At 33.8% G+C, this 23940-nt stretch overlaps 1 protein-coding gene across 7 annotated transcripts in view; it reads right to left on the bottom strand.

The window, feature by feature from the left end:
• Positions 1–347: 347 nt before the first annotated feature.
• LOC111053511 (insulin receptor substrate 1-B) overlaps positions 348–23940 on the bottom strand; it is a 35836-nt gene continuing 12243 nt past the window's right edge. For 2 of the 7 annotated variants that reach the window (XM_039425224.1, XM_039425248.1), the window contains exons 8-17: positions 23343–23444; positions 21006–21188; positions 17018–17177; positions 15571–15746; positions 14946–15076; positions 14493–14574; positions 12474–12638; positions 11289–11487; positions 8887–10773; positions 348–8239 (exon numbers count right to left, since the gene is read on the bottom strand). In XM_039425224.1, coding sequence (XP_039281158.1) covers positions 8050–8239; positions 8887–10773; positions 11289–11487; positions 12474–12638; positions 14493–14574; positions 14946–15076; positions 15571–15746; positions 17018–17177; positions 21006–21188; positions 23343–23444 — 3275 coding nt within the window. In that variant the 3' untranslated portion in view covers positions 348–8049. The remainder of the gene's footprint in view (positions 8240–8886; positions 10774–11288; positions 11488–12473; positions 12639–14492; positions 14575–14945; positions 15077–15570; positions 15747–17017; positions 17178–21005; positions 21189–23342; positions 23445–23940) is intronic. The other 5 variants (XM_039425234.1, XM_039425255.1, XM_039425242.1 and 2 more) reach the window with 5 other exon arrangements.

Genomic DNA, 23940 nt, shown 5'->3' with positions numbered 1-23940 from the left:
TCATTGTGTTCCCCTTCCAAAAGAGACACTTTTGCGAGCTATTACAACTTCGTAATTTTTTGGGCGCAGTCACAGAAAGTCGCAAGGCATTCGTTCTTAGAACTAATATTTATCCTATTTATACGCGCCCGCGAGTCGTTCAGTCTGGTAAGTACAGCAGTTGTAAGGCCCATTAATGATAAATTCAGGCGAGGTGTAACCTTCCGCAAGGGACTCCCCACCAACAAGCCATACGTAACTAACTTTTCGGGGAACCCCCCTCCCACTCACGGAACAATCACTAAGAGGGAGGGCGAATATCTGTAAATTGTCATGTGATAGGAGGAATATGAATGAAACAGCCTGAGCGATAAAGAAACACTCATTTATACAGAATTATTATAATTACACTAGAAACTTTACTTGGCATTATGTGTCTATTAAGTAGAACAAAACAAAAATGACAAATATAAAAAATTATGTAATATTACAGTCTATTACCACTATAAGCCATGGTAAAGACTACATTTATAAAATAATATTGTAGTGGGTCTTGCATAGGCAAGTGGCAGTTTTGCTTTTCTCCAACTGGTAACATGAGTATAGTTATCAATCTGCTAATGTTACTTAATAGGTGGCGCATCGCATCTGCAAATCTAGTGCTCAAATCAGAATAGCAATGATTTGAGAAAATAAATTGAATTGATAGTCGAATAAGCCAAACAAAATCCACATGATTATTATTGAAATTAAATTTATCAATTTATTTTTATCGATGATGAAAAAGTTTTTTTTTTTTTAATTCAACACATTTTTACTAAGTTGTGGTAGTTGAAAACAGAGATAGCCTACAGTGCTCATACTAATCAAACATTCACGTAGGCCTACTGGTTCTCTGAAATGATTATTGTAATAAGTCATACCGATACTTCAGTTAAGAAGAGAATATAATGATAATAATTCTTCAATATATTACCGGTAATCAACTTAGGAATAGTGATATTTCATAGTTAAATAGTGTTGTAGAAAAATTGAAGCACACTCTAAATAATAAAATCCACTCTACAATGAAGAACAAAACCTTAAAATGAGTTTTCCAAGTTTGATTACGCAATTACTGAAACCAAAAATTTTAGTATATAGGCGTAATTGATAGATATATTATGTTGCAACAGTAACCATATAAAAGATGGAGAACTAAGGTTTACAGTACACAGTATTAACGAACTACTTATTTCTACACGAAATCAAATGCGATACTGAATCTTCATTCATTCATCCCAAATAAAATTTATAGCAATTCTGAAGATATTACTTAGTGTGAATCTATAATACTGAAGAATAAAAAAAGTGAATATTATAATTATAGTATATTTCAAGAAACACAAGAACATTCTCATGATTATGTGATAATTTTTGGATCTAATGATAGTAACAACTCCTCTCGATAAGTTGATTTACAGTATAATGAAGCACAATAGGAAGAGAATGTAGATATACAAACAGTATAATAAAACATCAATAGTTGCAGTAATTATTGAACACAATAGTGGACGGCTAATAGCACAAATCTTTCTCCAATAAATTCTATTCTTGTCACCTAATGCCAATACACCGTTGAGGAAGAAACAGCTAATTATAATATTTGAAACTTGTTAACTACTGTACTCTGTACAAGAATCAAATCTTAAAAACAATAAGAAAATTGTTTTCCTGTGATCAACTGAAAACCAAGTTTCTAAGAGCCAACAATAGATTTTGCTTTGATAGTGTTATTGTTGGCAGAATCATCTAGGCCTATCGAGCGAGCAATCGTAACTTTATAAACTTTGAAAATTACGTTAAAAGGAGTCAAATTTGTTAACAATAAACGAATTCAATTAAGACCAGATAAAAGTACTGCTACTCTACAATAAGTATTTACAAAATAATTCTATCTAGCGTCTAATATTTGATAAATTTCGCAACAGGTTATAGTTAAAAAGGGAGAATATAACATTGATAATTAATAAATCTGTATAAACATTTCCAACAATTCAACTTGCTTTGAAAACTTCACAGAATGATTTCAGCAGAATATACTACTCGAGTCTGAAGATAAAACTATTATAAAAATCGTTTTGTGATTGGGAAGACTTTAAATTACAAAAAAGATGAGCAGTAGTCAACTAAATAAGCAAACATGATATTGTAAAAAACATAAACCAAAACAAGTTTCAATAGACTACTGTATTCTATTGTTATTAAAATAATATTCAATAGCGGCTTGCTATCTTGGAGAATTATTATATTTTGTTATAAAAATATTTTTAATAAGAAATACAAGTCTATAAAACCTTTAATAAACACACAATTTCCACAAAGATTTTAATAGTTTTCAGACGAGAAGAATATTTCAAGATAATCATAGTGTAAAGTTTTCATTAATTTTCATTTTTACAGATCATAGTTACAAGGCATTTAAAAGCAATTTGAAAATTACTGCACTTATCATAATAGTAATTCTTGTAAATGGGATATGTGATAACTTTATTAAATTTATGTAGATATATTTATATAATTCATTCAACAAGTAGAATGCTGGAAACTATTTTCATTACAGTAGGAAAATGATGAGTTAATGATGAAATACTCTATATAGAACAGCACCCTAAATTACAAAATAATTATTTTAATCTGAACATATTAATTTTTGAGAAGGCACATCGCATAATGTATCTTTGGTAGATCTGACAAGGAGTAAATCAGAATAGATTCTTTGAAATCCGAGAGTGGTCAGTAGACCTATATTTTGGATAAGAAACTGGTCGGTCATAAATTTGAATAGCAAGTTACACCTATCATGAAGGTGATAAGGGTTTGAATACGCGTACATTCTTATATTTTATATGAGAATTTAATATACTTTTATTGCGGGATTCTTGCAGTCACCGATGAGATTGGGAATAGAATGGACATCAATTTAGCGAGGAGAGACTATGGACAGAAGCTGTAAGAGAAGCCCCACATCTTCATAATAAAAGTCGAAAGAGTTGACCATTTCCCTAAACAATTGACCTCCGTGGGTTCGCTTGAAGCAGGATAAACGATAGTGCATTTTCCATTCCGCCACACATTTTTACGAAAATAAATATTGTACTAAAATAATACTTCAATTGATATAAGGCGAGTGAGAAATTTTGAGATGGAGGACAAAAAAAGCTTAATAAACAAATGATAAGGACTTGAGCACACACATGGTTATTTTCCTGGTTGATTAATGCTGCTTTATGGAATTGGATAATTGGATATGAGATGATATGATATGATATTGTATGTGGAAGTATTCTATTTTCAAGCCGGGATCAATTAATGGTTAGAATTTTAGCACCAATCACTTTCAGAATGCCATATTATATACTTGGATAAGAGATAAGATACAGAATCAGCTCTGACAATATACTTTACATTCATATTTCAGTATTCATATTAAATTGCAATACAGTATTTCCCCACCAACTCTAAAAATATTGTAAAAAGCAAACATAATAATGACAAGAGTGAATACTTTTATAACTGCACATTTACAAAGTTATTACTTTTCCAATGAATTCTATAACTTTTTCAAGGTTTTTTTAAATGAAGGAAGACTTTTCTTCTACATTAATAATAAGAAATAATGAGAATTAGAAAGTAGAAATGTCATCCAACTTTTGATAAGTAAAACATAACTTACGGTACTCTTTCTTAAATTTCTGCTTGCACTCAGTCAGTGTTTACGAACTTCAATGCGGAATACAAGCCCACCAAGTAAATTATTTCATTCTGAATAATTCATTTATAAAAGAGAAATCATGCTTATCATAAAACATTAAGCACAGGAACAAATGTTTGGTATTGTTGGCGAGGAATTACTGCATCAGTTATTACAAAATTCTCTTTTTTAAGAAATGAATACAGTATAATGAGCTCGTCGTGTACAGCAATACATCAGCCATAAGTGAACATTTTTTTCGGAAAAGATTCAAGGGCTGGAGGAATGGCACCAACTTTATGAGCCACTTTCTAAAAAATATAAATTTAACTAAAACCTACCATTTTTATGTTTATTTATATAATTATTATAGTAGGCCTTGCAGTTTGTTTAGTGATTATACGTATTTACATTATTCAACAATAATAGTAATATTATTAATCTAATGAATCAAAACATTCAACTCTAACGCTGCTAGGCATGAGGAACTAATTAACAATAGTGATAAACTTGATAGTTGATTATTCAATTACATAATAATAAATTTATCTGAAGAAAAAATACACGAACTAATTTTTCTATGAATATGCATTCATCATTCTACTTACTACCAAAGGTAGTAAGGAATGGTACACATTCGAACATTTACCTGATGGTAAATGGTACACATTTACCTGATGAAGGTAAAATAATATTAATTCTTACTAGAGTATAAAATATGAACCAATTTGGAGCAACTCAATAGTTTGTGCCTTGCTTACAAATTGAAATCAGCTAATGTCAATAATAAACTGACAATACATTCATTTTAAATTCAAGTCTAAAGGAACGTAAATATGCTAAACGTTAACCATTCAAAGATCTTCAATTAAACTAGTATAATTTAACATACAATACATAACTACAATTCATATGACATGCATAAGGTGTTAGAAAAACTTATAACTATACTTTAATATTCAGTTGAAAAAATATGCAGTCTTTTATCTAGGACTAATGTTATTTTCATTGAGCATATTCTGGATTCAAACAATCCTACAGGTAAATCAGTACATTAATTACTTTGACTCATGATTTCAAATTAATATAGACTGATTTCAAAAACTTCTTGTTGAAAATCTAATATTCACAAGAGCAGAAGGATACATTCAACTAGATTAATTGCGAGGGATTCAAATAGAAACTGGAAAACCAGTAATACGACTGACTTCTTACTTCAATTTACAGAATTCAAGAACTATTTATTAATCCTGTGATATGAATTATTGTTAGCACATAATATGTAATATTATAGAATATCGAAAGCTCTATTTACATACAACCTTTCTGAACTATGCTTTAACCAATTCAGTTGTATAATTGATAAATTACGATTATTTTTCCACAATTTTGTCGAAAGAAGGTTTTTTGATTTAGTGGTTGGATAATAATTTTCTTCCCGATATGTTGTTGGAACAAAGTCGCTTCAAATTTAATATTTGATATGAGGTTCAACATAATATTGTAGATACAATTTCAAAAAGAGTCCTACTATTCAGTTCCCATGATGCTTTTGTCACATTTTATAATTTCTCATGAAGATTGTATTTAGTTGGGCAATTTAAAATTCAACATGAAATGATATCGATGAACAATAATCAGTATTGATATTTCAATAGAAGTAAAGCCCAATGCTCAATTGAAACGTTTACTAACTTATTTTAAAACATTTTGCACATTTTCAACTGACTTTCCTCGAGATACGAAAATTCTATTTATACAGAAAAATCACCAGAAGAGGTGAGGTATTTCTAAAGTTCAGCATTATGAATATTAACTACCTGAATAATCGTAAAATGGAGGTAATCAACTTTCTTATCTATTACAATGAGGTAATTTCGAAAAAAATCTAAGTATAATAAAAAAATCCGGTGAGTTACTGAGAAAAAAAATATGCTGTAAAAATTATTTTCCAATCAATATAAATATGAAAACAATATACATTTTTAGAAAACTCACTGGTGATTAATATTCAAACTACAAATTCGTCACATTTAAACCATTGAAGCTGAATGTGTGCTCTTCGTCACTTATTACCAACACTTGTATATAGGCCTATGCACGTATGGGCCAATATAATTATTCTTCCTTAAATCGAGAAATAATAGGAAGTAACAATACAATGCAGTTCAAAACTAGTTGTAGTATCTAAAAAACTTTGGTATTAATTTTGAACACTATGAAAATTCATCAATTAATGCAATAAATTATACATAAAAATTGTTCGACTATTGGGAGGTTTCAAGACTCATGTAAATCATCATAGTTTTGCAAGGAGACATGATAAATGATTATATCGTTGTATTTCAGGAATTCATTTAGTGACTAGTTTAAAATTAAATACGAAATCAATCATAACAAATATTATAGTTAATATAGTTATTGATAATTGATCAAATTATCTAGAGTAATTGAAGAAATATAGTACTAGTGCCCCACTACTTCAACGTGGACTATTTTTAATAAGATGATTGATTGATGATAATCTGATTCTGAATCTGATTTTAACTATAACACAAGAGAACGCTTTCTTTAAAAAAAATAATCTCTAGCGAGTCTAGAAAATGTAGGCATTTTTTTTTTTTAGTTTTCTTCCTATTTCAAAAAGTTGACAAGTCCGAGGAGCGGTTGACAAAACCTCAAAATTCAACCCAGATTTGTACAACGACGAATAAAAATATGAAATTCTGAAATATGGAGTATTTGAAGGCCTATTCATAATAAAATTTCACCAATAATGAAATTATTCGGATAACAGGAATTAGTTATTTTAAAAGGTATCGAATACAAAGAAACATGAATATAAGAATGAACAGCTCGTGTTAAAGAATGTAAACTAATAATAAATTACTGGAAAGGATTTTGTAAATCACTTTTGAACTCAGAAATCGTCTATTATTCTGTGGATTTTTTCTTTAAAAAGTTGGGAGATAGTTTTAACAGCTTTTTAAGAAAAGAATTTCTATTATAAAATTCAAGACAAGTAAAAGTTGAATAAAATGACTACCGGCCCATTTCATAGTGCGAGTTGGAACAGAGAAGAGATTGAAGATAAATCATGAAAGTTGATATCCTCATTGTAATGCTTTTGGTCCTTAAATAAAATAACTTTTTACATTTAAATTTAGATGACATATGAATAATTATCAAAATAAAAAATTCAGATTTTTGATTAAAAATATGAGATATCGTTCTAATCGTGAAGTTTGATATTAAAAAACGATTATTACAATGAGGATTAGGGTTTAAAATTTAGTTAGTTTATTGGAAGAAATTTTTAATTTATAGACTTGAAATTATTAAGAAATGAGGAGCTATGAAGAAAAACAGTAACTTTGCATTTGTTGAATACGTTAAACTACGTAGTGATTATTCAACAATATTAAAAACACTTAATATCGAGTGCTCATTCTAGTATTACTTATTGTAGATCAATTATTTCGTTTGAATGAAACTTTGATGTGTAAAATAGGATAGAAAACTTTTCAAAACTTTGTTTTAAAAGATTATTCATATAATGACATGGTATTATGGTTTTCTATAGAGATCAGTTCATTATAATCAATCATTAGATAAGTTAAATTCTGAAATCTGAACTTAATGTTTGATGGATTTTATTAATTCATGTCAAAGGTAGTTTCTTATGTCTTGTCCGGTCAAACCATTAGCTGCTCAAAATATTAGCTGTTTTCAGAATGGATGAGGTGATTAACATTCAAATGGGAGTGACTTTTATTCAATATTCAAGAACGTGTTTTATTCCTTAATAGAAGAAGGACTTTTTTATATTAACAGCTGAAATGGATTCATCGATGATGCATTATACCACGAGAAACAGTGATAAGAAATAGTAAGATATTTCACACAATGAAGGGAACGAAAACAAACAACATATGAAAAATACTGAATAGCTTGTAAAATGGGATTGATTCTGTGTTCAGAAGTGTTCAAATTGTAGTAATGGCTTTGTATAGGAATAATTAATTTTCAATTATAGTAAAATAAAAATAATGCATCATGAACTCAAATAATGTACTTGTTCCGACAAAATATCAAGAACAAATGGAAAATATAACACGATAAAGCATATAATGGCATGGGAGGAAAATATGCGTCAAATAATGAATCGGGGAAACATACAGAATAGGAATATTATGTTGTGCCATGCTTATTACATTATTTACAAACATTGTTCTACAGTTGAAAATATATATGTATTTCATATATTTATTTTCAATTATATTCACACGTTCTAGTATAACTTACTAAATATTTGATAAAGGGTTTGAAACTAGATATCAATGTATATTTTTGCTAAAATCGATTTGTGCATAGGTGAATGTAGCCGTGGAAGTGTTGTGCTGTATGTTGGGGCTGGGGGTGGAGGCTGAAGAGGTGGAGCTCTGATTGCGCAGGTCAGTGCCCCCGCCCACCCTGCTCTCCTCAGGCTTTACCAGGTCCAACGAAGCATAGTGTAATTCCTTCTCACTGAAAACACAAAAGCAATATTCAAATTTTGTATTTTAAATAATTTTCACGCTGAAACTATGTTAGACTGGTCTACGATCGAGAATTGTAATTAATAATAGTATTGAATTTTCTATTTTCAGCCGACCATCCTCCACGAAACGATATGAAAAAATAACATTAAAAAATGGTTAGGAGATTATAGTTTTATTTTCATATAGCTTTGGAAAATATTTGAGTAAACAAATATTAGAAATGACAAAAGAGGGTGGGCTGAATATAGAAATTAGTAATTTATACCGACTTATAGTGATATATGATGAAATTGCATTAGAAATCGGGCTAGAAAAGACTTGATTAATATCATCGTTACAACAAACAACCACCGGCTAATCAAAAATAATGATATCCCCATTACCTCAATACAAAGAAAGTGCAAATACCTTATTACAAGAAAAGCCACTTGAATTTTTCATTTTCTACAGAATAGTATAAATTAGATCTACATCGAAAGTGGGATCTTTTTTGGTGGTGCCCACTCGTACCACGTTACTCGTGCCCGGGCAATGAGATAAGAAAATGATCAAACAGCTTGGCGGCATTGGAACCCTAGACTGTTTGAAATCTTATAATTTGTATGTAATTAGGTAATCATTGAAATGACTCACGCTATAGGCGGCTGACTGGCGGGGGCTGACTGGCTTGTGGACGGCGCATGGCAGTTGTGGCGTTCGGTGGCGGCTGCTGGCTCAGCAGGACTCTCCTCGATGGTTGAACACTGGCTGCTTGCAGCTGCAGCAGCACCAGAACAAACACTGCTCGGCTGTGATGAGTTGATCTCAAGTCCACCGAGATCGGCGACCACCTCGTCGACGACAGCAACCGCTGATGCTGACGCTGCTGCTGCCGCTGATGCTGCCGCGACCGCTGCAGAGCTGCATGTGGCAAAGACAGGTGGCGCCGATATTTTCCTGACCGGCTCAGGCGGCTTACCCGGCTGCATGGGCAGGTAGTCGTCGCAGGAGCCACTCACTTGCCTTGGGTTGTAGTTGATGTAGTCACTTTGATCGGATGGTTGCTGTGATGGGAGGTAGGAGATACGTATAGTGCCGTCGGTGGCGTCGACCGGACACTTGGCAGCCGAGTCGTAGGAGGTGGGCGTGGTTGGTGAGATGGGACTGTTGAGGCTGATGCGGAAGATGGGCGTGTCGGGTGTGGAGAGGCCGCCGTTCGAATCTCTGCTCTCCGACCTGGCCAGACCGGCCTCGGCCTTGCTCCTCCTGCGGCCCAGCGACGAGTAGGGACTGGAGGAGGGCGAGGAGCCACTCAGCCCCAGGTAGGATGGCACTTTGGGTGGCGTGCCGCTCGACAGCTTCCGCACGCCGTTGTAAGTGCAGCAGGGCGCTTGCGCCGCACCCGACGTCGATGACCGAATGGCGATCGGTTGCGAATTGAAGCGAGTGCGCTCCTTGCGCCCATTCCTCTGCTGCTGCTGCTGCTGCTGCTTACCATTACCATTGCCATTGCCCGGCGTCATGTTCATATAGTCTTCGTTGCGGCTGCTCGAGTTGTCCAGAGACACCCTCCTGATGGAGACCGGGCGTCCGTCGGGTGCCATTTGCACGTAGTCATCGTTGGAACACTGTGATGAGGGCACCTCCATCGGTGCTGTTCTGGTCATCATCATTTTTGTGTTATTGTTGTCTTCAACACTGGAAGACTTTCGTTTTAGAGCATTCGGTTCCGAGGACTCGTCTCTGATGGACTTCAGACTGTGAGAGGCGTTTGCGTTGACGACAGAGCTGATAGGCAGTCTTGTAGGCAGGGAACTTGTTTTTGGGGCTTGGTTAGAGGGCTTGGAAGTTTCGGCAACTGGAAAGGAGTCGACCCTGGGCCTCGACGTCTTGGCGACGACCGACTTGGTGGCCTCACCCGGCTGCATGGGCATGTAGGCGCCCTCGTCTGTCGCACGACGCAATGGTGACGCGGAGGCGGCGGGGGGAGAGCGGCCATGGTGGAAGGGGCGTGGCTCGGGGGGTGGGCGCGGCTCAATGAAGCCGGTCTCCCCCTCGGGCACCTGACCCAGCACTGACGAGAAGCCGATCACAGGCGGCGAAGACGAAGTGGCAAACGAGTTGGGCGGCGAACGACCAAACTTCAATTCGTGCGTTTTCGGCGAAGATGCGTGAACGTACTCTGAGTGAGCCTGCTCTTTCTCATAGAGCTTTGGCGAGCCCCTAGGTGACATGTCCATATAGCTGCTGCCCTCAGCCGTCGAGTAGGAGGATGCCAGCGATGAGGTGAGCGAACCATTGGGCGGCACTGCCAGTCGCTCGGCGCTCGACGGCTTCTTGAAGTAGCGGTTGCGCCGCTTATTGTTTTTTGAAAAGTCGATTTCCATGAGATCCTCGGATGGCTCGACTGATGAGTGGCTCGACGACAGAGCTCGTTTGTTGGCAGGCAGTGTGCTTTCAGGCGGCAGGCGCGGGCAGCGTGATCCGACCGAAAAAGCTCTTGTTCTTTGCTGGCACTCACTTTGGTTCAGAATCTCCGTCCTGTTACAAACAGGAAACACCATAAACAACAAGCCATGAACATATCAAGCTGAAGCACCAATTTTTACAAAAAATTAGACCCATGAAACTGAAAGTGAAACACTACGATATAACGTCTGGTTTTCATTGTTTCAAATCGCTGACAGGTGTCATTAAGTCTTGCGCTACATATAATCCATTATCGGTCATAAATCCAAAACTGCACATTTTTTCCAGAATCTTTGATAACAAAAAAATGTTTCAACCATAATATCTACATTTCACACCGAACAAAAACTGACTGTCATAAATAAAAGATTTATTAAAATAGAAGATATTTCATATTTATTTAAAATAATTCATAATATAGAACTTTCCGATTAACATCAATTTTGTAAAACATTTTGAGGCAACTTTAATTCCAAAATAATTGAAAACTCTTAATTGAGCTACTCTTATTCCAAGATAATTAGATGAAAAGACTAAAATATGAAGTGAAGATACAGTAAACAGTGTGAAGCAGGAAGATAACCAACCTTTTGTTGAGCATAGGTCTTGATCCGACAGAGTAGGCCCTGGCGGGGCGCTCGCTGGGCGTGAGGTCGTCCTCGCTGGGTGTGATGTAGGTGCTCACCTTCTCCAGGGTGTACTCGGGGAAGCGGATATCCGTCGATGGCGTGCCAGATGTCATCGAACAGCTGCTTGATGCAGACAGCTCGCCGTCACCAAATTGTTCTAATTCAACAAATTGGACAGCTTATTCAACTACTGTATATTTCACTCTCTATGTACCAAATATAGCCATAGAGAGAATATAGCATAACTTATGCTATCTTATCTGTATTGTATGATTTAGGTCTGTCTAAAATCATGGATTCCCAAACAAGAATCTATAGAACCTACAGGTTTTACAAATCTGCTCTTTGTAACTTGTATTCGATTTCTATTTCTTTCTAGTACAATCAAATTACAATTTTTTTGTATAAATTTTATAAAACTCGTTCTGACTAGAATTGGATGATAAAAAGTGTATTTTTCTATAATAAAATGTTATGAAATTACGAAGTGTAAACTGGAAACAAAGCATTTACAGCAACAACCCTGTTGGTGCTGCAATGTTCTTTATGGAGCAGCCAGCCACACTGAAATCTATTATCAGAAACTCTGTGATTCAGAACTCTGAAATAATTTCAGTGAGATCTTCACTCACAAAATAGACCATCAAATGCTCCCTCATATCAACCTCCATGATTTTGGCTCAATAGGGATTGGTCGAAAACTACCCATCATAGTTCTAGGGCCCTTCTTGTACACTGGAACAGTACTGGAAATCTTCAGCTCGTCTGGGAAAACTCCCACGTTCATACTTTGATTCATACACTTTGTGAGTGGAGCAGCAATCAGATGAATGATTCGTTTCAGTACAGGAATGGAGAGGCAATATCCATATACATCCTGACTATGACAAGTTTTGAAACCAGAAACTATTCGTATTACAATGGCCTCTTCAAGGCCTCTTCAATTGGCCTCCAATTTGTAAAGGCTGCACCAAATGTAGTTGCAATGTAAGCCTTGTATTTTCTGTATAATAAGATGGATTGAGAAAATCAATTTGTTGAAAAACTTATAATTTTCCTCTAAAAAAGCATTCTTGGAATGTTGAAATTCCCATATTATATTAATTTTGTTTCAGATGTGATAATTGAGAAGTTTGTCAGTACCTGACAAGTTTCTGTTGGAGCGACCATGAATGTCCATATCAACATATCCATCGTCGTGGATTGAGGGAGCCATAGGAACGTATCCTTCCTCGGCGAGGCTGCTGCCTCGACTGTGGTTGGCCGAGTGTGCGCCGCCTGTTCTCACTCCAATCATTCCTCTTTCACCTGGAACACAATTTCAAATTTAAACATAAAACGTCAATACACTTTCTTATTCATTGACTTTATCTCTATCTCCACGCTAAATTAAACGTCATACTTAACAATATAATAGTAATTAATACTTTCTTTATTAGTATACTTTAATCATGACGATTCTATCTTTATGAAGCTTTCATGCATGTTATGAATTAAAGTTTGATTGATTGATTATTAGTAATGAATAACTTCGTAATGCATTCTAGATTTTCGATAATAGTTTTCAAATTGCATAATTTTTTTAAAATGTTCAAAAATTATTTTCGGATCGAACCATTAATCGCTAATAACATGCTTTTGAGATCTACACTGCTTATGACACAATAATTTCACAATCTATTATGAATTATGAAGAGCTTTTTTGTCAATTAAATGATTTGGGACTGCAGTTAATGCTAACAATATATAAATCTTTCTAGAAGACTCATAGTTGATACATTTTCCAAATTGATTGAAAAATCTAGATTCTAAATTGTTTTGAATGATAATAAAAGTTTATACTGAAATGCATTGGAAAAAGTGATTCACTGATTGTGTTCATGGGAGGTTGTGGTACATGAACGATTTCGACCAAGGACACGAAAATGCGTTCGGTGGGAGCTTTTGACAGTTCAGGTACCGGTCGCCATCTTGGAACAGAGTGGAGTGGTGCATGCTCACTTGCACCGCGTACATGCTCACGTGCACCGCGTACATGCTCACTTGCACCGCTCGAAAAGTATGTTCCACAAAACCCGGTACCGGGATCAACACTTCTTATTGGTCGAGAGTTAAAGCGTTGGTTGTCTGCTGTTTTGTTAAGTTATGTCTTCACATCCAGAATCTATATACTAAAAAAGGATGAGGCGTACGAAGTATTTTATTCCATTGATGGAATTAATTACAGAATAGTCGAAAAGCAAGAAATTCATTCATTATTGGCTGGAAAGTTTATTATTTTTTAGCTTTATCGAGTTATCTACTAAACTAAGATGTGTTTATGTTATCTATTAGTCGGAATACTATATTTTGTTGATTTATTCCTAGGCCAGGATCTACCCAGATAAATGTCTGGATAGTAGACATAAATCAAGAAACTTCAATTATTAACATTTTGCTAATATTCCATAAAACGTTTTATTCTTTAACACTAATTGCATAGAAAAAATAGTCAAATTTTCATTGATTACAGCACGAGCCATCATTAATTATTAAGAAAAAACTTTATAAGGAAAAACATGATTAGCCTAGTGCTTCTATAAGAACTAAACAATACTCCAGCTTTTTTGTGATAAGATAACATTGGTCTGAAATAGTAGTATTCACCTGATGTAGCCAACATTACATTTTTGATAAGGTCTGTTGCAACCTACATAAAATATAATATTGGCTTGGACAAGCTTGTATAGTAAATTTTAAAATATATATTTCTTTCAAATTATAAATTAATAATTATTATTGATTCAATAATAATAAATAATAGCTGAAATGTTCATATTGATAACACCTTTATTATTTTGTCAACACCGATCTGTAAACGATTACCTAATTTCAAAAGTACGCGCCAAAAACGGTGAACCAGAATTCGATTTTCGTTCGGTGGGAGCAAGTAGTGGTGCACCAGTCACGTGCCGAAGCCGAAGCTGCTCACTTCGCCGAAGCCGTACATGCACCGTAACCTCCCATGAACACAATCAATAATCAGTAAGTTTCGAAATCATTTGGATAATTAGTATAAATTTCCTAGAGCAATATTAAAAACTTCTGAAGATCGTATAAGATTTAGAAATGAATGATACTTGGAAATTAGTGTGGAACTGATAATAATCGTAGAAGTTCTACCTGGACTCATAGGCATGTAAGCAGACGATGTTTCCAGAGGGGAAGAACCACAGGGTGGGCTGTACATGTCAGATAGGGAAGCCTGTAAAAGTAACAAGTAATAATAGTAAAATTGTTTACACTTTTAGCAAAACTATCCACTAAAAACTAATCCACCTCATACTGATAAACATAAGTACATAACAAATCACCAGGATTGATATTCATGCATAAACCCTCTTTGGAAATGTATTATTCTACACATTATATGTACAATCTCAATTTGGACACATAATATATAATATAATTACAAAATATTATCATCATATATTAGTAAAAGTGTAACATATTTAATTCATATTCAATTTTTATTATTTGAACAATCAATATTTGGACACAAAAATATGAGGAACGAAGGATGAACAATTGTAATAGAGCAAAATATTATTTTGATCTAAAGATTAGTCAACGAACCTGAGACGGTGAGCTGGGTTTGAATCCTGCAGTGGAATTTGGCGAAATCTTTCTGTAGTGCAGATTGTTGTTTTGGATTGGTAAACACAGAGACCTCTCTCTTGTAGAATTATTAATTCTTTCCTCTTCTCCTGCACAAATTTCAAGTTCAAAGACAAATTAATAACAACAGCTTACATAGAATATAATATGTGATACATGAATATCCTCAACCCATACTTTTCCTCAAGCGTTAGCTACCTAGATATGCTTATTTTTTCAGTGAGTTTATTTGCATATTTACAATTTTTCACTTACAATAAGCCATCAAACTATGAAATTTTCATTTGTGTGAATTCCATTTTCTTCAATGAGTAGTAAATCATGTTTGATTTAAAGTACGGTAAATGATTCATTGATTGAATCAGAGTTTATCAAAGGACTGATCTCAAACGCTGTTATCTTCACTAAAAAAAACAAAAAATCAGATTCCCTTGTAAAACATATTTCAAAAGACAAGTGGTAATTTTAAAATAGCTCAAGAAGTAGATCCTAGAACGCTTTGAACATTTGAGTGTGAATCGAACTATTTGGAATAATCTAGTTAAGAGACTATGATGAAGTGGATGTATTCGGATGGACATACCAGAAGTCCATCTCAAGCAATCTTCACTGCCTTCCTCCATAATGACGGGCTCCTCGGGAGTGAGCGAGTGGCCCAATCTGTTCTCGCAATCCCGCCCTTGCCAACAACCCTCACTGAACTCCATGCCATCACCATCCATAGAAAGTGACGAGTCGGTCAACCCTTCACGTTCAGGACTGAAAAACAAATTCAAATCTTCCAGTAAGAAGACACAACAAACAACACGATCAGGAATGAATCTCCAGTGCAATATTATCAGGACTAATCCAATATTACGATAAGGTACATAAATCAGAATTTTTATTACTATTGTATTCTTATATAACTTAAAAGTGAAAAGACACTCACATTCTTTGGTGTGGCGACGACCGTTTTGTGCTGGTGTTGCACATTCTCAAGCCAAACAGAAACTTTGGTTTCACACCAAAGAATGTGAGAGTTTTTTCACTTTAAAGTTATATAAGAATACAATGGTAATAATTCCAGCGAAAACAAGATGGATAACCAACAACAGAATATTTTGCAATTCAAAGCGATTTTAAGCTACTATAATTTAAATACATTCAAAATAGTAATTTTAAATAGGCCGAATCTCTCGTGGCTTGTTTAAAATTGTTACTGTATGATGCGAAATTCCCCTCATTTCAAACTCAGCAGAAATATCAATTAAGTTATCGAATAAGTTATATTAAAAAAAATAATAATTTCCAAAATCAGAAACTTTACAAATTGTAAAGTTTTAGGGCCCTATTACACCTGCATATCAATAATGTAGGATAAATATGTATTTAACGATATTTCTACCATATATGACAAAATATGTGGACTTGCATATGTATGCATATAATATGAGAAAAACATTACACAAGGACAACTTTGAAGCTTTTCACTGATGAACCTGGGAAACAATAGTCATATCAGTATTTTATTTAATTTATAATTTGCATATCATGTCATTTGTGAGTTTTTATATAATTTTAATTGGACTTAAATTCCAAATTGTATGGGACATACCGTAATCTACTTTTTGGACTATAGTGTATAAATCAAAATTCGGGGAAGGAACAGTTTAGGGTTGTGCCTGTTGGTCCTTCCCCAATCATTTTAATGAATTGTGTTCTATGTATCAAAAATAAATAAATATAGACTTTATAGTTGTTATAAATAATAACGTTTCAACCTGAACACAAAAATAACCACATACCTAAATAATATCCGTGAATACTTCAATTTCAACTAGAAAGACACATATTTGATTAGAAGACTGAATGAAGACAAGAATGTGCGATCACTTATCAACACCTGTCTACAGCAATTTTATTGAATATTTGAATATTCACTGACATATCATCAGTAAGCTTTACGAGGATAATGAATAATTATTTTTACTAAATAACAAATCAATAAAATAACTTTCTCAACATTATATGTGGGATGTGTGTGTTACCTGACAGGACTGAGATCAGTCATCTGCGGCGAGTAGGAGTTATAGATGGAGCTGGGCCGGGCAAAGGAGGGGCAGCGGTGACCCCCCTCACTCGAGGTGCGCTGGCGTGAAGACGGCATACTGGCGCAGCGCTCCCGTCCCCCTCCCACTCCCACCATGCCTGCCATCACACATACAAACATTAACTCACAATCACACGTCCAACCAGACGTTTAATTAGTCTATGCTACTATGTTATAACGGCTGTTTCATTAAGGACACAACCCAAAGTCAAGAAGATAGTGGTAATAAATAGGTATATTTTAGGTCCCCAAAACTTCAGGTTGGATGAGTATCATCTTGCACACTACCAGTTAAAAGAAATTGAATGATCAACCATATTATTGTCGACTTATTAGGAACTAGTTACTAGAGTATGAGAAAACTCCATTCAGAACTTATCTTGCATCGATTTGTTAGATTTGCCCACAATATAAGTATCTTAAATAAACATCGGTTAATCATTGGCAAAAATAATTTCTGACACGCCATAACAAATCTACAGCTAAAACTTGCATTCAAATTACAATACACAACTTTCAACTCGCCTGCTAACAAAGTCAACCGCGGTAGATCTGTACAATAGTTTCTTGCAGTCACTTAAAAAGACTCGCTGAGAAGTTTATTACACACTGGGGTGTAATCAACTACTACTGGCATAAAAAGGTCATCATAAGGTATAACCATATGTGGTGAAATAAATTCTGTCATACAACTTTGGTTTTCGTCCTTGATGAAACACCCGCTATTTATAATACTCACCAATACAGCAGTGATACTATTTTGTAATAAAAATGCACTATTTTGTTACTAAATACTTTCATGTGTCCGAGTGATTCTTGCTTTATGGATTCTCCACAGCTGTATTTTATTGAGGTAGAGTAGTATTATATCGTGATACAGTAATGCATTAAAATGCTTGCTTCCCTGGTCATAAAATCCATGGTATTGCAACAGGGTTGATAAAATCTTCAACAGATTTTCACAAGAAAGGTTACAGCAATATTGAACATCTAATCTAAATGTCATAATTATTCACTTTCATTTCTATTTCTCAAGAAATTTGAAATTGATTTTGGAGAAAATAATAACGAAATAATATCATTTTTTGTTGATATCTACTTTTTCAGTATGTTTGCTAGTTCTTACCTACTAAATACTAGTACCTACTAAATATGTAGAACTTAACAAACCAATTTAAGAAAACCAATTTATGGTTAATTAATCATCGAGGTAACGCAATCTTGAAAAATGTGAACAGATATAATTGGAAGTGATGTACACAATAATGTTATTATAATAATGAATGTATAAATAAAATTATCTTGAGTGGTAAACAACAACGAATATGAATTGATGTCTACATAAAATTATAAATTAACAATCCTTATTTTTATATTTCAAATAATATAAAACCAGGTAAGTTATATTTTACATGCCAGAAACATTAGCAATACAACATGGAAATATCATGATTAATCAACACACAAGACATAACTTCGACTACTGAAAGCAAGGATACAAACAAACTATGAAAGCTAAAACTCATAAAACAGCAAACTCAAAAGCCATGAGTTAAGTTGCCATAACTGTGAAAGCGATTCAGATGAGGGGCCATACTGGGCTTTCTCATGACAGGTAGGCCTACCTTGTGTCATTTTGGTTGTGATCAAGCAAGCAGATGTGTCAACAAGAGGTCATAATAATAGAAGATTATTTGTTATAATCATAGAAGGGGTCAGCGTGATAAATAGTTGAAAAAACATGATTGATCTAATGATAAATATCAACCATAATGTATTATCCATGTTAGAAACATATTAATCATTCTAATAACGGATTATGATGGTTAATATGCTTTGGTTATTAGTTCGTTCCATGTCATTTCAGAGAAAATAATGAGATGGCTGACTATACTTAGTACAATCTATTGATTAGAACAGAGACTATCATTAAGGCTGTGCAAGGGCTAAAAATAAACTTTCTACTCGTGATATTTTTCATAGTTTTTTGATTTGTATATCATCAAGCTATCAAAATGAAAAAGTTTTCTCACGGAAACATTTTTTTCTGATCATTACCTTTGTGAGATATGAGCGCCTAAAGTTTAAATTTTTGGGACAGAACATTTCAAATTCGGTAAGAGATAAATCCATGAGATTTGGAGCATAGATTCTTCATGGTATTGTTTATCTAGTAAAACAATTTTTTTCTGAGAATAACAATTTTTAAGATAGTTATTCAATTTACTAAAAATAACTTTTAGTTGAGTTATTTCAGAATATTCAGAATAATTTTGTTTCACTAGATCAACAATACCATGAAGAATCCATCCTCTAAATCTCTTGGATTTATATCGTACCGAATTCGAAATGTTCTGTCCCAAAAATTTAAACTTTAGACGCTCATATCTCAAAAAGTAATGATCAGAAAAAAGATCTTTTCCTGAGAAGACTCTTTCATTTTGATAGCTTGATGATATACAAATCAAAAAACTATGAAAAATATCACGAGTAAAAAGTTTATTTTTAGCCTTTGCACAGCATTAACGAAAGAAGCGTTGATCATAATCATTATAGGATGCACATCATTAGTATATTCTGTCTTTTACTGTATTGTATTCCAAGTCTTGTAAGCTCAATGAATAGCAATAAAGTGAAGTATTACAATTTATCAATGATAAAAGAAAATCGTAGATTGATGAGCTGCTACTCTTGATTCATCCAATGCAATATTTCCTATAAAGAAATTCAATCAAATCTGCATCTATATATTTGATGCTTCAAGCACCTCAACCTGCAATTTTCTTCAAAGTTACCACCTTCAGTTTTTTTTCAATTCTAGATAAACTTGTATGCATACCAGCATTTCGCCTTAAAGGATAACCTTGCATTCTTTTTAGATTTTAATTAAAGCTTTATTCTTCTTGACAATATTAGCAGTTTGTTATTTTTTCATTAACTTAGATTGTTCACATTGAGCCTGCTTCTTTTGTTTCATGTCAGCATTAAGCGGCTTCTGATCTTCAAAAACTGCCAACAGTTTTATGTCTCCTCTGTCAAAAATTTGCTGACTGAATTCAGGTTTCATTAAAGGGAAAGAATCCCTCCTCAGCTGTTCATGTCCTTTCCATTCATTTTCGAATAGTTAGGAAATATGTAGATTAGGACCTTATTAGACTTTTTATTCATATCAGAACCATTTTATAATAATTGAGAAATGTGTTGATTAGGACCTTATTAGGCTTTCAGAATAAGATATGCACGGTCTGCAATAGCTCAGTCAGATGAGGCACTATCAATTTTCATAAATTCCTACTGGAGCAAGCGTGGATTCAAATTATTACAAGTAACAGTTGTTTCAAGACATAATCTGATCTCAAAACCCAAGCACTAGTAAAGCTCATAGGGCGTCACTCAGCAAAAAAAAAATAGAACTTACAAATTAAAGTTAACCTAAATAAGCCTACTTACAGTAGAATTCAGTCGATATAAGCAAAAATAAACTATATTTACTGGTGGCTATATTCTGAGGTTTAGTAAGAGGGTACCGGCTGCACTCTAACTTCGCTAGTTTAGGCATTAAATAAAGGCAAATGAATTCTAAGTTCAATTAACATTCTTGAACCAGTCATGTGGAAGTAATGTTAATAGGCTTATCCAATTGTCAAAAGCAAACAGTCAAATAATTTATTCAATATGCAATGAATATTATAGTGCATGGATTTTTGGTGATAAGTTGCTAATATGCTGTAAAATAATTATGAGAAACCAAACGCTCAATCATTATTGTCGGAATAATGTTAGTGGGCTTATCGTAGTATTAACGAACCAATATGCGACTAGCCTATTATCGTGCATGATTGGTTAGAGGTGAAAATGATTGATTGTGAGTTGTTAGTGAGGTAGAAAAATGAGGAGAGCAGAGCAGAGGGGGATGATCTACGTACTATTGTGACATGTGCTGGTGGTAGAGGAGGAGGAGGAGGAGTAGTGTTTGTTGTTTGCCGGCCTATTCCCAGTGCTGGCGCGGCGCGAAGGAGGGAGGGGCGAGAGGGGAAACGAGTAGGTGCGCTGATGCATGGGCACTGCACCCCCACCCCCACCCCCTGTCATAGCCCCTGCTGGTGCAACTAGACACAACACACACACACATACATATACACTACACACACAGACAATCACCGTTCATTAAATCTGGACATCATCACTCAGTGCAAGACAATACTAGTTGATAAGTGCATAACATTCACAATCGTATTTTACAATATATGTACACCTGAGTCGACTTCATTTTGAAATAAATAGAATGGAAAGCTGAAAGAAAAAACTGTAAAAATATATATCAACCAAGTTAACAAAAATGTAAACTTGACTTTGAACTTTGATTTTGTGCCAAATTTCAACTACTTTTATATTATAAGGAACTTTTACTCGCTGGTTAAACACATTTTCATTTGAATTATACCACCACAATAGTATTTAACATGTGCTCTGTCTACTAAGACTTGACAATGTTGATCTTTCAGCAAGTCGAATGTAATGTAATGGTAAGTAAAAAGAGCAGATTAAAAATTATTTAGCTTGAAGACACAATTTAAAGAAGGATAGAAAAGAGCTTAATAATAATAGAATCGATTGATGCGGAGAGAATTCTTTTCAGCTTCATCAGAAAAGGTATAAATTTTAATTTGTATGTTATCAGAAAGAATGGAACAGTAATTTCTATGAAGAGGAAATAAATAAATAAATATAATAATACTTATGCAATGCTCTATACAGTTCAATAAAATACTATCAATAAAAAATAAAACCAAAATAGATGAGGGTATATAAAGGAAAATAAGTTTTTCTATTTATAATACTAAATAATCAGTATTGAAAGGCAAATTAATTGGAAATGTAGCCAGGATCGATGTTACTTTTTTAAATCCCACCATCTCAAGTTAAATTCTCGTATATGATCAATACAATAATTAAGAATGAGGAACTAGGTATCAACATAATAATTATAATTGACAACAAAAATAAACATATAGGAATGGTTTATTCAACCATTATAGAATGAGAAAAAAAGAAAAGCCAACATTAAATTGTGATACGTAATTCAAAAAGAGCCCACAGAGAAGAAATAAAATCCTTTAAAAATCAATAAACTATCGATCAATCAACAATTGAATGAGATTATATGGTTCGTGATCAATTACTGATATGATTGGTATTATGAAAAAGTATTAAATTTAATAATAATGAATGTTTGGTTCTCATGGTTCAAAACTGAATGACGAACATTTTGCATTGCTTCTTGACATGGTCTTATTTGATTTTGCTGAATTATTGGTGTAGAAGGTTTTCACGAAGATTTCATTAATATAAATAGCAGCTTACTTAATTATTTACAAAAAGATCAAATTGATTGTTTTCAAAACGAACTTATAAACAAAATGACTTTGAAACATCTTAATCCTTCAGGAGACCAAAATTGCAAACGAAAGATTACAACATAAATAGTAATAAATTATCAATCAATATCCCAAAACACAGAAAACAATGAAACAAACATTCAATGGAAAGGTGAATAAGCTTCATGTGCCAATACCAATGAAACGATTCCAACAAAGATGACGGTTGATGAGTCAATACATTGTATTCTGTAGACATGTATTATTCTTTATCAAAAATGTGTTATTTAAACATTGGTGATAAGGGCTACTGGTCGAAATCACACTATTATAAGTGTATGGATTCGTGTATATTTACCCAGTAAATAAATGATTCAATAGCTGTCAATCATTCCTCAAACATTTTTTTCGGAATCTATTATTTATGAAAACTTTGTTTTCTTTGAAAGGCATGATAAGTTCAACTACTGTATTTGTAAATTAATTGTACAGTAAATTAAAATAAGTTGAATAGAAATCGTGAAAGGTGAGATGAGATTTAGTACGTTGCAATGAGCACTAGAGCAATCTAAAAGGTTTTCCAAACTCTAGTGACATCCTATCTTCATTGCACGAAAGAAGTCAAAATTCATGTACGACAAACGGGCCATCATGTACGACAAACATAAGCGCTCATCACTAAGTCATTTTGAATTTCAAATGAAATGTCTCTCATGCAATTATGCAATATAAATCAACACTTGATATGATTGAATGGATGATGATTTCATGCATTTCAAAATCCAGAAACACGAAGACTGCATGATGACGATGGATAAATATGTCCATATTAATGACAAACATAAAGCTGTTAGTCGAAAACCATAAAAATGGAGGATCAAGTACCAGAGTGAGAGGCCGTCTCAGAGTCGAGTGCAGGCGTCGAGATCTCATGAATCGGGCCGTATCTTTGACTCTTGTTATGTACAACAGGTCGTGAACCTTCCTCTGTAAATTCACACTACTGCAGTGCCTCATCAACATAACCTCACTCAACTATCATCATCATATCAAGAGTACTACAAAGCAAATGTAACTTCCTACCAATAATATATCCCAACAAAAAACTGACTAGAATTGAAGAGATTGATTTTAGGAGAGACAAGAAGATTGATGAAAAGGTTATGAGCGTATTAACAACCATAATCAGATATAATTCACCCCTAAATTCAAAAAAATCAAATTTTCTCTGTTTCAAGCTACTGTATCGAAAATTGCATACAAGATTCTTGTTAAACTTCGTTTAACCTTTTGCAAGGGAGAAAGACACCCAAACTAATATGTGATTAGTTCATTCACAGATTTCTGTTCAAAAGCATCGATAAGTAATTAAAATTATTATAAAACAGCACCAGCTTGTGAGATTCTTTGCCAGAACCTGATTGAATAATTGTTAAAATTTCAATTTTGTTAATTGTAGTTTATTAACATCAAGTTTCATCGA

The sequence above is a fragment of the Nilaparvata lugens genome, chromosome 1, assembly GCF_014356525.2.
Source record: "Nilaparvata lugens isolate BPH chromosome 1, ASM1435652v1, whole genome shotgun sequence".
Lineage (NCBI taxonomy): Eukaryota > Metazoa > Arthropoda > Insecta > Hemiptera > Delphacidae > Nilaparvata > Nilaparvata lugens.
Note: the sequence above shows the minus strand (reverse complement) of the source record. Positions and strands in the feature narration are given on the sequence as shown.